At 28.9% G+C, this 12,012-nt stretch overlaps 1 protein-coding gene across 40 annotated transcripts in view; it reads left to right on the forward strand.

The window, feature by feature from the left end:
* The window catches only part of LOC114126581 (myosin heavy chain, muscle), a 27,881-nt gene continuing 15,869 nt past the window's right edge, over positions 1 to 12,012 (forward strand). For 5 of the 40 annotated variants that reach the window (XM_050209017.1, XM_050208978.1, XM_050208998.1 and 2 more), the window contains exons 1-16: positions 1 to 187; positions 1,520 to 1,817; positions 2,894 to 3,037; positions 4,008 to 4,164; positions 4,326 to 4,353; positions 4,421 to 4,535; positions 4,603 to 4,695; positions 4,770 to 4,833; positions 4,971 to 5,069; positions 5,329 to 5,432; positions 8,403 to 8,540; positions 8,608 to 8,727; positions 8,858 to 9,007; positions 9,383 to 9,553; positions 11,396 to 11,575; positions 11,668 to 11,824. In XM_050209017.1, the coding sequence (XP_050064974.1) occupies positions 1,611 to 1,817; positions 2,894 to 3,037; positions 4,008 to 4,164; positions 4,326 to 4,353; positions 4,421 to 4,535; positions 4,603 to 4,695; positions 4,770 to 4,833; positions 4,971 to 5,069; positions 5,329 to 5,432; positions 8,403 to 8,540; positions 8,608 to 8,727; positions 8,858 to 9,007; positions 9,383 to 9,553; positions 11,396 to 11,575; positions 11,668 to 11,824 (1,927 nt within the window). In that variant the 5' untranslated portion in view covers positions 1 to 187; positions 1,520 to 1,610. Of the gene's footprint in view, positions 188 to 1,519; positions 1,818 to 2,699; positions 2,844 to 2,893; positions 3,038 to 4,007; positions 4,165 to 4,325; positions 4,354 to 4,420; positions 4,536 to 4,602; positions 4,696 to 4,769; positions 4,834 to 4,970; positions 5,070 to 5,328; positions 5,433 to 6,426; positions 6,531 to 6,946; positions 7,051 to 7,624; positions 7,729 to 8,402; positions 8,541 to 8,607; positions 8,728 to 8,857; positions 9,008 to 9,382; positions 9,554 to 9,968; positions 10,140 to 10,411; positions 10,583 to 11,395; positions 11,576 to 11,667; positions 11,825 to 12,012 lie in introns of all 40 variants that reach the window. The other 35 variants (XM_050209008.1, XM_050208993.1, XM_027990560.2 and 32 more) reach the window with 12 other exon arrangements.

Consider the following 12,012-nt stretch of genomic DNA (forward strand, 5'->3'; position numbering starts at 1 on the left):
TGCTACGACGTAATACGTGTTAATTCGTCGCAAATCGAATTCGCCGCGTCGGTGATCATATTATATGCTTATAAAATATACATAGTGTCGGCGGCTGTTTTTGTGCGCAGATTTTGTTTTGTTTTGTTTGCCGTCTAACCAAACACGGCAGTGTTCGCCAAATAACCAACGGACATCGATCTCTCTGGTATAATTTAAAAATTTGTTTATATCATTTATTCGTTTGCGATCAATCCGACCCGACCGTGTTCCCTGGTAATATCCACGTATGCATCGCATAAACATAATATACCGACACCTGCTTACCAGTATTGTACCCATCAGCTTACCGTTTTACCCGTCCGCGTAATCGTGACCTTAAAAGGTTTACCATAACCACTTAGGATCCTCGGGAAAATCGTTTGAAGTTTTTTGCCGGCTCGAGCTGGTCTAATAATAGAATTATTTTTGTTGTTTTCTCTTCCTCCGCGAAATGTAGGCCGCCGCGTGTCGTATTTCATACATACGCCCAAGAATTCTGGACACCGGCCAATAGTTAATTATTTATAATATTTTACGATCTCAACGTTCCGAGCACCGAAATTGACACATTTGCCATAATAGGTACGCGCAGAATTCGTTCGGTCTGTCAGACGCGCTACTGTTTCGGGACATACCAACTTACCGATTTAAATTCTTGATCATTTATAGAGAATAATTTATCGTGCTTCAATCTCTCTGATGATAATCTTATTATCTCTCAAATATCACAGAATTGTTGTAACGTATGCACGTTAGCAGCCGCACTGTAGAGCTGTTCAAAAGTTCAAACACATTTGGATGAATCGTTTAACAGCTACATCTTTCAGTGCACATATAATTCTTTTAGTACATATTATTTATGCATTCGAACACTGTTATGATCTATTTGTGCATTGTGAATACTAACAACCATTAAACCCTACTCGCTATTGTCGAACACCGATACCGTACATTAACGTTCATTTCCGTTCGATCTATTTCGGTCCGTATAGTGTCCACCCGGGTCTGCATTATTTGGCTCCGACTTCCAAGTTTCTAATAATATACTCGCCATGTATAGCTCCAGGCACCTCAAATATGCGATAAAGAGCTTTTCGATTTAAAAAAAAAAAAAACGTGTCACCTAACATCGGTTGTGCCTGTTGTGTGTGTTATTTATACTGTGCGTCCATTACCGCGAAGTTATTATTGACGAGTTCGGGTTTGCTGAAATTTATTTTAACGAATTGTTGAATAATCAATGAACGGTTTTGCTGTTTAATTTTTTAATTAACGATTCTTTTGTACAATTTTTTTTTTTTTAATTTAGAAAATAAATTTTTATTTTTTTCATTTAAATTACATTTTTTTTTTTTTAGTTTTTACAATTTAAATATCAGCAATACTTAACTTGCATTAATAAACATCAATAACACTATATATAAGTGTGCGCGTGTATATAAAATAGTGATCTAAACAACGTACTTATTTAATTTATCGCGAATTATTTTTTTTTTAGGTGTGTCGCAAATAACACCATAAATAATAAAAGAGGTGTGTGACGACGTGCAACAATCCGTTTTTTTGCCTTTTCTCTTTAAACTACAAAAATGCCGCGTGTAGTTAAACAAGAAGGTGATGACCCAGATCCAACCCCATACTTGTTCGTATCTCTTGAACAGAAGAGAATCGATCAGACCAAACCCTACGATGCGAAAAAGGCTTGCTGGGTGCCCGATGAAGAGAGCGGTTTCCTCCAGGGAGAAATCCGAGGAACCAAGGGTGATTTAGTCACCGTCGCTTTGCCTAATGGAGAAGTAAGTCATTACAGAACGTTTTAAGTACATTTTTAAATATACGCTGTGCTTAACAATTTTCTTAAAATTAAACGATAGCGTTTAATATAAATTTCAGGATACATTTTGTTTATGTTATAACTTAAAATAATAAGTAATAACTGCGGAATAATATTCAAAGCCGATTTTCCGATAACATGAACATATTTATAGTTAAAAATTATAGTATTATATGAAATAAATAACGTATTTAGTAGTGAAAAGTAAATAATATTGCAGCGAAGTGGATATTATTTACTTTTAAATTGTTTGATTGATGAATCGGAAAGATAGACTTCAGATTACATTAAATATTACAAATATTTTAAATATCCTATAAAAAGGAGGGGGTGATAATATTCAACCGAAATTTATTTTAATTATTAATTATTTAAAAAATTTTATATTATTTATCATAATTATTATTTATATTACAATAAAAATTAAAAATTTCGATAATTTTTTTTTTAGCAATAGTATATTGAACAAAAAATTTTTTTAAAATTTAAATATACTTAAGATAACCATTTTATAACTTATACCTATCTGGATATAATATAAGTATTTTCTCGATTTTAATTTAAATAGTTTGGTTTTAGATATATTTAAATCTTACTGATAAATAGAAATAATTATAAATAATATTATGAAAAAATTCATTTTTATAAAGTTAATGTTAATAAGTATAGGTAATCATTGCTTTTAAACTTTGTTCTAAAATACATCGATGAGAATTTAAATCAGTAAAAATAAAACCTGATGTACCACATTATGGAGGACCAAAGTAAAAGGCAGATAAGTTTTTAATGGGTGTATAAAATATGTTGCATTTCAATGTTACACACTGTGTTTTGGATCGCATAGGAAAAATCGTTGAAAAAAGATAATGTGTATCCTGTGAACCCGCCAAAATTCGAGAAAGCCGAAGATATGGCTGACATGACTTACCTGAACGATGCCAGTGTGTTGCACAACTTGAGGCAGCGATACTATTGCAAATTGATTTACGTAAGTACCAATTCCAATTTTACTAATATACATTTTCTATGGTATGTCAGGTAAAAGATTTCAAAAAGGATCAAGTGGGCCAAGTGAACCCACCGAAATATGAAAAATGCGAGGATATGTCAAACTTGACATATTTGAACGATGCGTCTGTATTGTATAATTTGAAAGAAAGATATTACCATAAGCTCATTTACGTAAGTGTTGGGATAGCCAATGAAGGAGTCTACGTGTACCATGCTTTTGGATTTTGAAACCTGTTTGGAACATCCTGTGTAATCCAATTCCTGAAATAACCTTCGTAAAATACATTACTTTTCATGTTTTACTTTAATCAGCCAACTTTCTTTACATTTAGTTTATACGAGTAAATACTTTATTTATTAAACCCTGAATTCCTATTTTTGAAATAGTGTTACCGTAAGTTCCTTTTAATTACCTGACCACTTCGTTATTTCTTTTTAAATTTTCATTGCATAATTGCATTTTAAATGCAAATTGTAAATATTTTGTTTCTTTCAATGCCAATGATTAAAAATAAATAATTTATATTTATAATATAATATATAATATTAAATTTATTTATATTAATGTTATAGTATCCAAATTAACGTAAAATATTGTTTTAAAATCTTTTCGATTTCTATCCTTATTAAAATATATTATCTTATCTAGATTTATAGAGACATAAATATTCCATGTCTACAGTAAAAATCAAGTACCTACCTATCCTGTGTGTTCGTTGTTTTGCTATTACTGTCGGCCGTAAAATGACATTGGATCGACAGTTCTAGGTGAACCCTGTTCAAGAGAACAACACCTATTGGCTTCACATATAGAGTACAATTTGTTTGTTTTATTAGTTTCTTAGATGTGTACAAATTATAGAAGTAGATTGTTTTGAATGACATTTGATTAGATTAGACATTTTTGTACAATTTATATTTTATATTCTTACAAGAGACACTTAACTAATAATTTCATGATTGTTCATACATAAAAAAAGACATTTTAACTAGAAATTCATATGAATTGAATTGCATATGTATGCAAATAAAGATTTATTTAAAAATTCAATATCCACATAATTAATATAAGTGTCTATTGTAACGTTGATTATATTTTTGTTTTTTTAATTAATTTTGAAAACATTCATAATATGTTTAGACCTACTCCGGATTGTTCTGCGTTGCTATCAATCCTTATAAACGATTCCCTGTGTATACCAACCGTTGCGCTAAATTGTACAGAGGCAAGAGGAGGAATGAAGTTCCACCCCACATTTTTGCCATTTCTGACGGCGCCTATGTTAACATGCTTACAAGTTAGTATATTGAATTGAATTTTTAATTAGAGATGAGCTAATTTTGTTAAGCATTATCAAAAATAATTTATTCAAATGTATTTATATTTTTATATTTTTAAATAAATAATTACTATAAAAATATATTTTTAACGAAAGCTTTTATTTTATTTTTTTTTCAGACAAAGAAAATCAATCTATGTTGATCACGTAAGATAATACTTAAGATTAATACCAGATTTTTTATTATGTTTTTATTTTATATTTTATTATACAGAGGAGAATCTGGAGCTGGAAAAACTGAAAACACGAAGAAGGTAATTGCGTACTTTGCCACTGTTGGTGCTAGCACCAAGAAAGAAGAAGAAGCTGCTGGTGGTGTCAAGAAGAAGGTAATTGAGAATACTTACCACGATAATAAGTAAACCTATTTTAATAAATATGTTTTCTATTTAATAGGGTTCCTTGGAAGATCAAGTTGTACAAACTAACCCGGTATTGGAAGCCTTTGGTAACGCTAAGACTGTCCGTAATGACAACTCCTCTCGTTTCGTAAGTTTACAATCTATAATACGAATATTTTATGTAAATCGTACGATGTTCTTATATTTTGTGGTAATGCTTAGGGTAAATTCATCCGTATTCATTTCGGTCCCTCTGGAAAATTGGCCGGAGCTGATATCGAAACTTGTAAGTAAATCTCAATAGAAAATACTGTACCTATATTAAAACTGATGTACCCCGTGTTCGTGAATAACGATTACTGATTAGAATAAAATATAATAATTTGAACTAATCTATAATTTTGTAATATTTTACCACTATAGATCTATTGGAAAAAGCTCGTGTCATCTCTCAGCAATCTCTTGAAAGATCTTACCACATTTTCTACCAAATTATGTCTGGATCCGTAAAAGGCGTTAAAGGTAATATTATATATAAATATAATACAATAAGAAACATATTTTTTAATTCTTTAAAATTTAATTGTTTTTTAAATTGTATTAATGCTCTCATACACAGTAAAGGGGGCGGTGGTTATAAGTCATGGGAGGTAATATAGATAATAATATTTTACGATAAAATCATTGCGGTAAAACGTTGGCGAATGAAATCGTAGTCTTTTCGATCGTTACTAACTACCACTTTTGAATCCGAATAACACTGATTGGTTGTTAAACACAGACATGTGCATGCTGAGTCAAGACATCCACGATTATTACTACGTGTCACAGGGAAAAACTACTATCCCCGGTATGGATGACGGAGAAGAATTCCAACTGACCGACGTAAGAGCCTACAAATCGGTCTTATCCTCATTACTACTTTTCCTTGAACTATTTTTTTTTTATTCCATATACTACCTACCTATTTATGAATTCTCCTCATATTGATATTCGTCGAAGTGCTGGGCGTCTTAGCAAACGTAGATGACGTAGTATAGATGCATTTTTTTTATATGTATAGAAAATCTACGAGTGTATACAATAATGTAAATAAACTAGCCGTACATTACAAAACTAGTACAGGCGTAATATCTACATAAGATATGACTACAAAATATATCCCTAACTATATTACGCGATATCATAATATGTACATTGATGATCGACGTAGTCTCCAACCGCCAAATGTGTGATTTTTATTTTGATATAAATGTATAGTGTATTATAAATAGAACAGACCAACAGATTTTATGACATTAACTGTAGTCGTGTAAATACATTTTTTTTTTAATTTTAACATTAAAAAACTTAGTTTTAGAATATGGAATCGTAGTGTACATGGTTATAATAAGTAAAAACCATTTTAACTCGTAATGTATAAATGATTTTTGAATTTTGATCATTGACATTTTTAATTATTTTTTTATGATATATTTTTAACTTAATTCATACCACCTATTATGTTTCTACGAAAAAATCTTATACACTACTGATTGCGAGTATGGGAGATTTTTTGATTTTTGAACAATATTTTAAATATTTTTACTATTTTTACACAATAGAATATTTATTCCAGAAATCGCATGTTTTAATTTTAATTTTAATTTTCAATCGATCAAATGATTTTAAAAATTAAACACAAACACTTATTGAGAAAGTTAATTTTAATGGTTCTTCGTGCGTTGTATTTCTGGAATTTTTTATTCTTTGTGTATCGACAACAGTTTTGATTTAAACCCGAATGTGTTTAGTAAATGAGATATATGAGATTATCTCTTATATCAACTTTACTCGTTAAACCCAATGCATGACAAATGGGGTTTGTTTTTTTAACCAGAAATGTGTCTCCTGTCCAACAATGTAAACGATTACCATTTCGTCAGCCAAGGAAAGACTAGTATACCTGGTGTAGATGACGGAGAAGAGTTCAGAATTACTGATGTAAGTCTTTTCCTGTCTATTCCTATTTTCGTTTTCAAGTATGCTCATTTCAATCTCATAATAACCTTTTAAGTAAATAAAAAAAATTATCTCAATACTTACAACCAACACAAAACTACAGTGAATAAAATAATAAATGAGCATTCTAAACGAATATCCTTTTGAATCTCTCCTACCGTCAATGTGTAATCTTTGAATACCAAGCGGCTTGATTGTTTTGGCTAAACTCTATTGTGACTATCAGCAATGTATTTAATAATATGTGTTAAAACTCAAGTCAATCGCAAAACTTATATGCAACTTGGAATACCTTCACAATATATACTAGCATATTATCATGATTTTTTTTTTTTTTGTTGTTGTTTTGGACATGTATGATTTTGTGATAATAACTGTTTTATGCACTTTGCACGCAGAAATGACTTATTTGAGTAATCGAATCTCAGACTACTATTACATTAGCCAAGGTAAAACTCGAATACCTGGAGTAAATGATGGTGAAGAATTTCAAATAACTGATGTAAGTGCAACTCAACGGGTGCTTCGTAATCTCATTCTTTGCTTTAAATATATCATAAATTCATATTATGCTATTAGGCATATCTTACAAGCCAATAAATGCGATCTTTATAGGTTTCCGGGGGAAAAAATTGTTATCATTTAAAACCATACATTACACACATATATATATAAATAAAAAAAGGTATTCATTTTATATTTTGGTTGCATATAATGTCTATTTTTACTGATATTGTTTTATTGTATTTAGTTATTTATATGACTGAATATTGTATTGTTAAATGCTTTATTGTATTGTCCGAAATTTATTTTATTGTGTATGTTAGCAAGCGTATAATAGTATCATATGAAACTATATGAAATTATGTTTGTTGTAAATAACAAATGTAATTTTAAAAAATATTCAAAATAAAATATATTTTTAACAAACATTTTTTTAATAGTATGTTGATTGTTAATTTTATATTATATCTTATAATAATATAGAAATATGTATTTTGTGTATAAATAAAATTGTCTTCGAATTAAATATAATTAATCATTACATGCTTAACTGAAATCGCTTGCTTTGGCAGACATGTGTATGTTATCTAATAACATCTATGATTACGTCAATGTATCTCAAGGAAAAATCTCCATTCCCGGAATGGACGACGGAGAGGAATTTCAACTTACCGATGTGAGTCTCATGCCTTAATAGTTATAAATGTTATAATATATTTATGTAAACAAATCTTATTTAATGATTAATGAATTTTTTTTAATTTTTGACTTCATCACAATCAAAAAAGTAAATATTTCGTTAAATTTTGGGGAGCTTTCATTGCTTAGCTTATTTTAACACATACATTAAATTCTTTATTATTACAGTAAATTTGTTATTTATATTATTATATTTTATTTTATTTCATCTTCATATAGTTATTAAAATTTAGTGAAAATTGTTGTACGTTCCTCACTTTTATTTTGTATTTTGATTGAGTGAGGGTAAGTTAATATCAAATATATATTTTTATTTAGCTTTGTTATAAGCTTTTGTGTTTCCCTGCTTAGGTTTTTGTATTTTGCTTCTTGTACAAACTTGTCGACTTGGACTAAAATTTGCTTTTTGACTCAAGTCTAAGACAACCTTCAATTTTTCCTTTATTCAAAATTAATTCCTTTTTGATTATTTTTTTATTTTTATTTTTTAAATACAAAAAAAAAGTAAATTTTCATTAAAAGTATTTTTTAAATCACGTTAACATTTTCATATTTTTTTCAAGTATCTCAATTAAAGTGAAGTACACTAATTTGATTTTTTTAGTTTTGTTCTTTTGTTAATTTCATATTACTTTATTTATAACAATATAGCAAGCTTTTGATGTCCTTGGATTTACTGAAGAAGAAAAGAATGACATTTACAAGATTACCGCCGCTGTTATGCACATGGGAGGCATGAAATTCAAACAACGTGGTCGTGAGGAACAGGCTGAAGCTGACGGCACTGAAGTAATCATGTCAAAATATATTTTTAAATATAATATTTGTAAAATACATACTTTTTTTCTGATTATAGGAAGGTGCACGTGTCGCAAAATTGTTGGGTGTCGACTGTGATGATTTGTATAAGAATTTGTTGAAACCCAGAATCAAAGTAGGAAATGAGTTTGTTACACAAGGTCGTAACAAAGACCAAGTAAGTGTGTCATTTTTTTTCATAGTACCTTCGCCAGATATATGACTTATAAATTAATAATTATTAACACTGTGCTATTATTTTTTATTACCAAAATATATGCTAACTGTATATTCTTGCATTGTTATAGGTCGCATACTCTGTTGGTGCTATGTCTAAAGGTATGTTTGACAGACTTTTCAAATTCTTGGTGAAAAAATGTAATGAAACTTTGGACACACAACAAAAACGTCAACATTTCATTGGTGTATTGGATATTGCTGGTTTTGAAATTTTCGACGTGAGTATAATTATATTTATACTTTATTACAATTCGAAATGCAATAAATACTGTTGTATTATAAATTGTAATAAAGTATATTATAATTTTTATTATTAAAGTAAATTATTTACATTTCATATATTATTGTAGCTATATGTATAATTTATTATACTATGTATGGAACTGGTATATAGGTAACATTTTTTCAAAACATATTTTTTACTGTAATTTAAATTTTTAGGATTGTTTGATATACTTTGATTCTTACTATACCCTTGGATAAATAGTTTTTAGTAGTAACATTTAAAAAACAATATAGTTTTCGTTTAATTCTGATAACTATTATTTATTATGATGATTTAATATTTTAAATTCTGAATTTAATAAACACAGTTCAATGGTTTCGAACAATTGTGTATTAATTTCACCAACGAGAGACTTCAGCAGTTCTTCAACCATCACATGTTTGTGTTGGAACAAGAAGAATACAAAAAAGAGGGTATCAATTGGGCTTTCATTGATTTTGGAATGGATTTATTAGCTTGTATCGACTTGATCGAAAAGGTACTTCGATATAATCGGATAGCATGACTTAGATGTGCATTTTTGTTTGATTTCCAATCCTCAATTGAGTCCTCAGAATTTTAGTTATGTGTTATACTTCAATTTACAACGAGAAAATATTTCGAGAAACGTCGGTAAGAATATTTTATTTATGGTAGATATTACTATTCTGAACCACATCTATATAATTGTCTTATAGCTATTAATAATATTATTACCCTTTACGTATTTTGTAGCATCATATTAGTTATTACCTACCGATTAATGTTATATACCTCTTATAATAACACTGATTAAACCCTATTATGTTCATTTAATATACATTCCACAGTCCACCGTATTCAGACCAGTTTAATATTTTATTTTACATATCACATCCATTTAACATGTTTGTTGTTTGCTACCTAATTTAAAGTACAACGGTTTCGAGCAACTTTGCATCAACTTCACCAATGAAAAGTTACAACAATTTTTCAACCATCACATGTTTGTACTTGAACAAGAAGAGTACCAACGTGAGGGTATTGAATGGGCTTTTATCGATTTCGGAATGGACTTAGCCGCCTGTATTGAACTTATTGAAAAGGTAACCCGTATTGAAGCAGGCGGTTGAGTGTTAGAGTTGAGATTCTGCTCAGTAATTAGATCGATCCTCCATATGACAAACGAGGAAATTGTATAGCATAAGTATTTTAGTAGTTTTCCAAAACGTGCCATGAAAGACACGTCGAATTAGTATAGTTCTTACTCATTATAGTATTATAGTTTTTTTTAGTTTAAATGTTGTATTTTAATACTCATAATTTATGCATGCTAACTGTATTTGCTTGTTTTTTCCCATCCGTTTGTGTTATGTAGTTCAACGGGTTCGAACAGCTTTGCATTAATTTCACCAACGAAAAACTGCAACAGTTTTTCAACCATCACATGTTTGTATTAGAACAAGAAGAATACAAACGTGAAGGTATTGAATGGACATTTATTGACTTTGGAATGGATTTGCAACAATGCATAGATCTTATTGAAAAGGTTTGTATGAAAAAATGTTGAAAAAAACCCTTTCATTATTTATATCAATATAAATTAAATTAAAAACTAATCGTCAAGAAGCCAATAAACGGTAACTATACCAAAAACAGCCATTGAGTAGTTCAAAATCAAGGAGATTTGACTCTCAACTATTGTAAAGCAGGTATCTTTAGAAATCAAAAACGTTGATCATATAAAAAAAATAGATTTGTAGAGTAGAATGTTTGCATGTTTTTTTTTTTATCCAGATAATTGTACAACACAAGACATGATACAATTTGGTTTTTATTTGTGAATTTAAAAAAAAAAAAAACTTAATAATGTACTAAAACGCATTCAAATTACTTTGTCTTAATAAAAAAAATTTTAATTTTTTAATCATACTAGTTATATCAATGAGGCTATTTTAATAGTCGTCTATAATATCTTATCTTCAAATAACAATTATGATATAAAAAAACTGTAAAAAGTTTTATAAAAATTGAGCAAATTTTTACATTTTATACTATAAAATGTTTAACATGTTAAATAATTACTCTCAATTAAAATATTAAAGAAGATTTTTTCTTGTTATTAATACATTTCTACATTCAAAAATAAAATAAAAACAATATTAATTAAAGTCTTATATAAATGATAATAATAACATTTTAATTGAGATAGAATACATAATTATTCATAATTATTTTTTCAAATTAAAATTATAAACTCTAATTTATTATATTTTAAAAAGTTTTTTCAATGCGTGTACATTATAAATCTATGTTTTTAGACACATAAATATCTAATTTAATTTGTCTTTACATAATATAGCCCATGGGTATCTTGTCAATTCTTGAAGAAGAATCTATGTTCCCCAAAGCCACGGATAAGACTTTTGAAGATAAATTGATCACCAATCACTTGGGAAAATCACCCAACTTCAGGAAACCAGCTATTCCAAAACCAGGTTGCCAAGCTGGACATTTCGCACTTGCCCATTACGCCGGTGTTGTAAGTTATCGAATATTAAAAATAAATTGATCAATTTTTTCTGATTTCAATACACGTTTTCGTACTTAATTATTTGTATGTAATGTGTTTAGGTATCATACAACATCACTGGTTGGTTAGAAAAGAACAAGGATCCATTGAACGACACCGTTGTTGACCAATTCAAAAAGGGAACAAACAAACTGTTGGTAGAGATCTTCGCTGACCATCCAGGTCAATCAGGTGGTCCAGCTGATGGTGGCGGCAAAGGTAATATTTCTTGTATTAATTAAAATGTCTTATTAATAATAATTATATAATTTAATTATATATTGTGTAAACATTACTTATGAATACTATTTAATACTACAGAACACACACACACACACACACACACACACACACACACACACTTACTTACACATACACATTTAAAATAATTTTTCAATATCTAACGA

This window comes from Aphis gossypii, chromosome 1 (assembly GCF_020184175.1).
Source record: "Aphis gossypii isolate Hap1 chromosome 1, ASM2018417v2, whole genome shotgun sequence".
Classification (NCBI taxonomy): domain Eukaryota; kingdom Metazoa; phylum Arthropoda; class Insecta; order Hemiptera; family Aphididae; genus Aphis; species Aphis gossypii.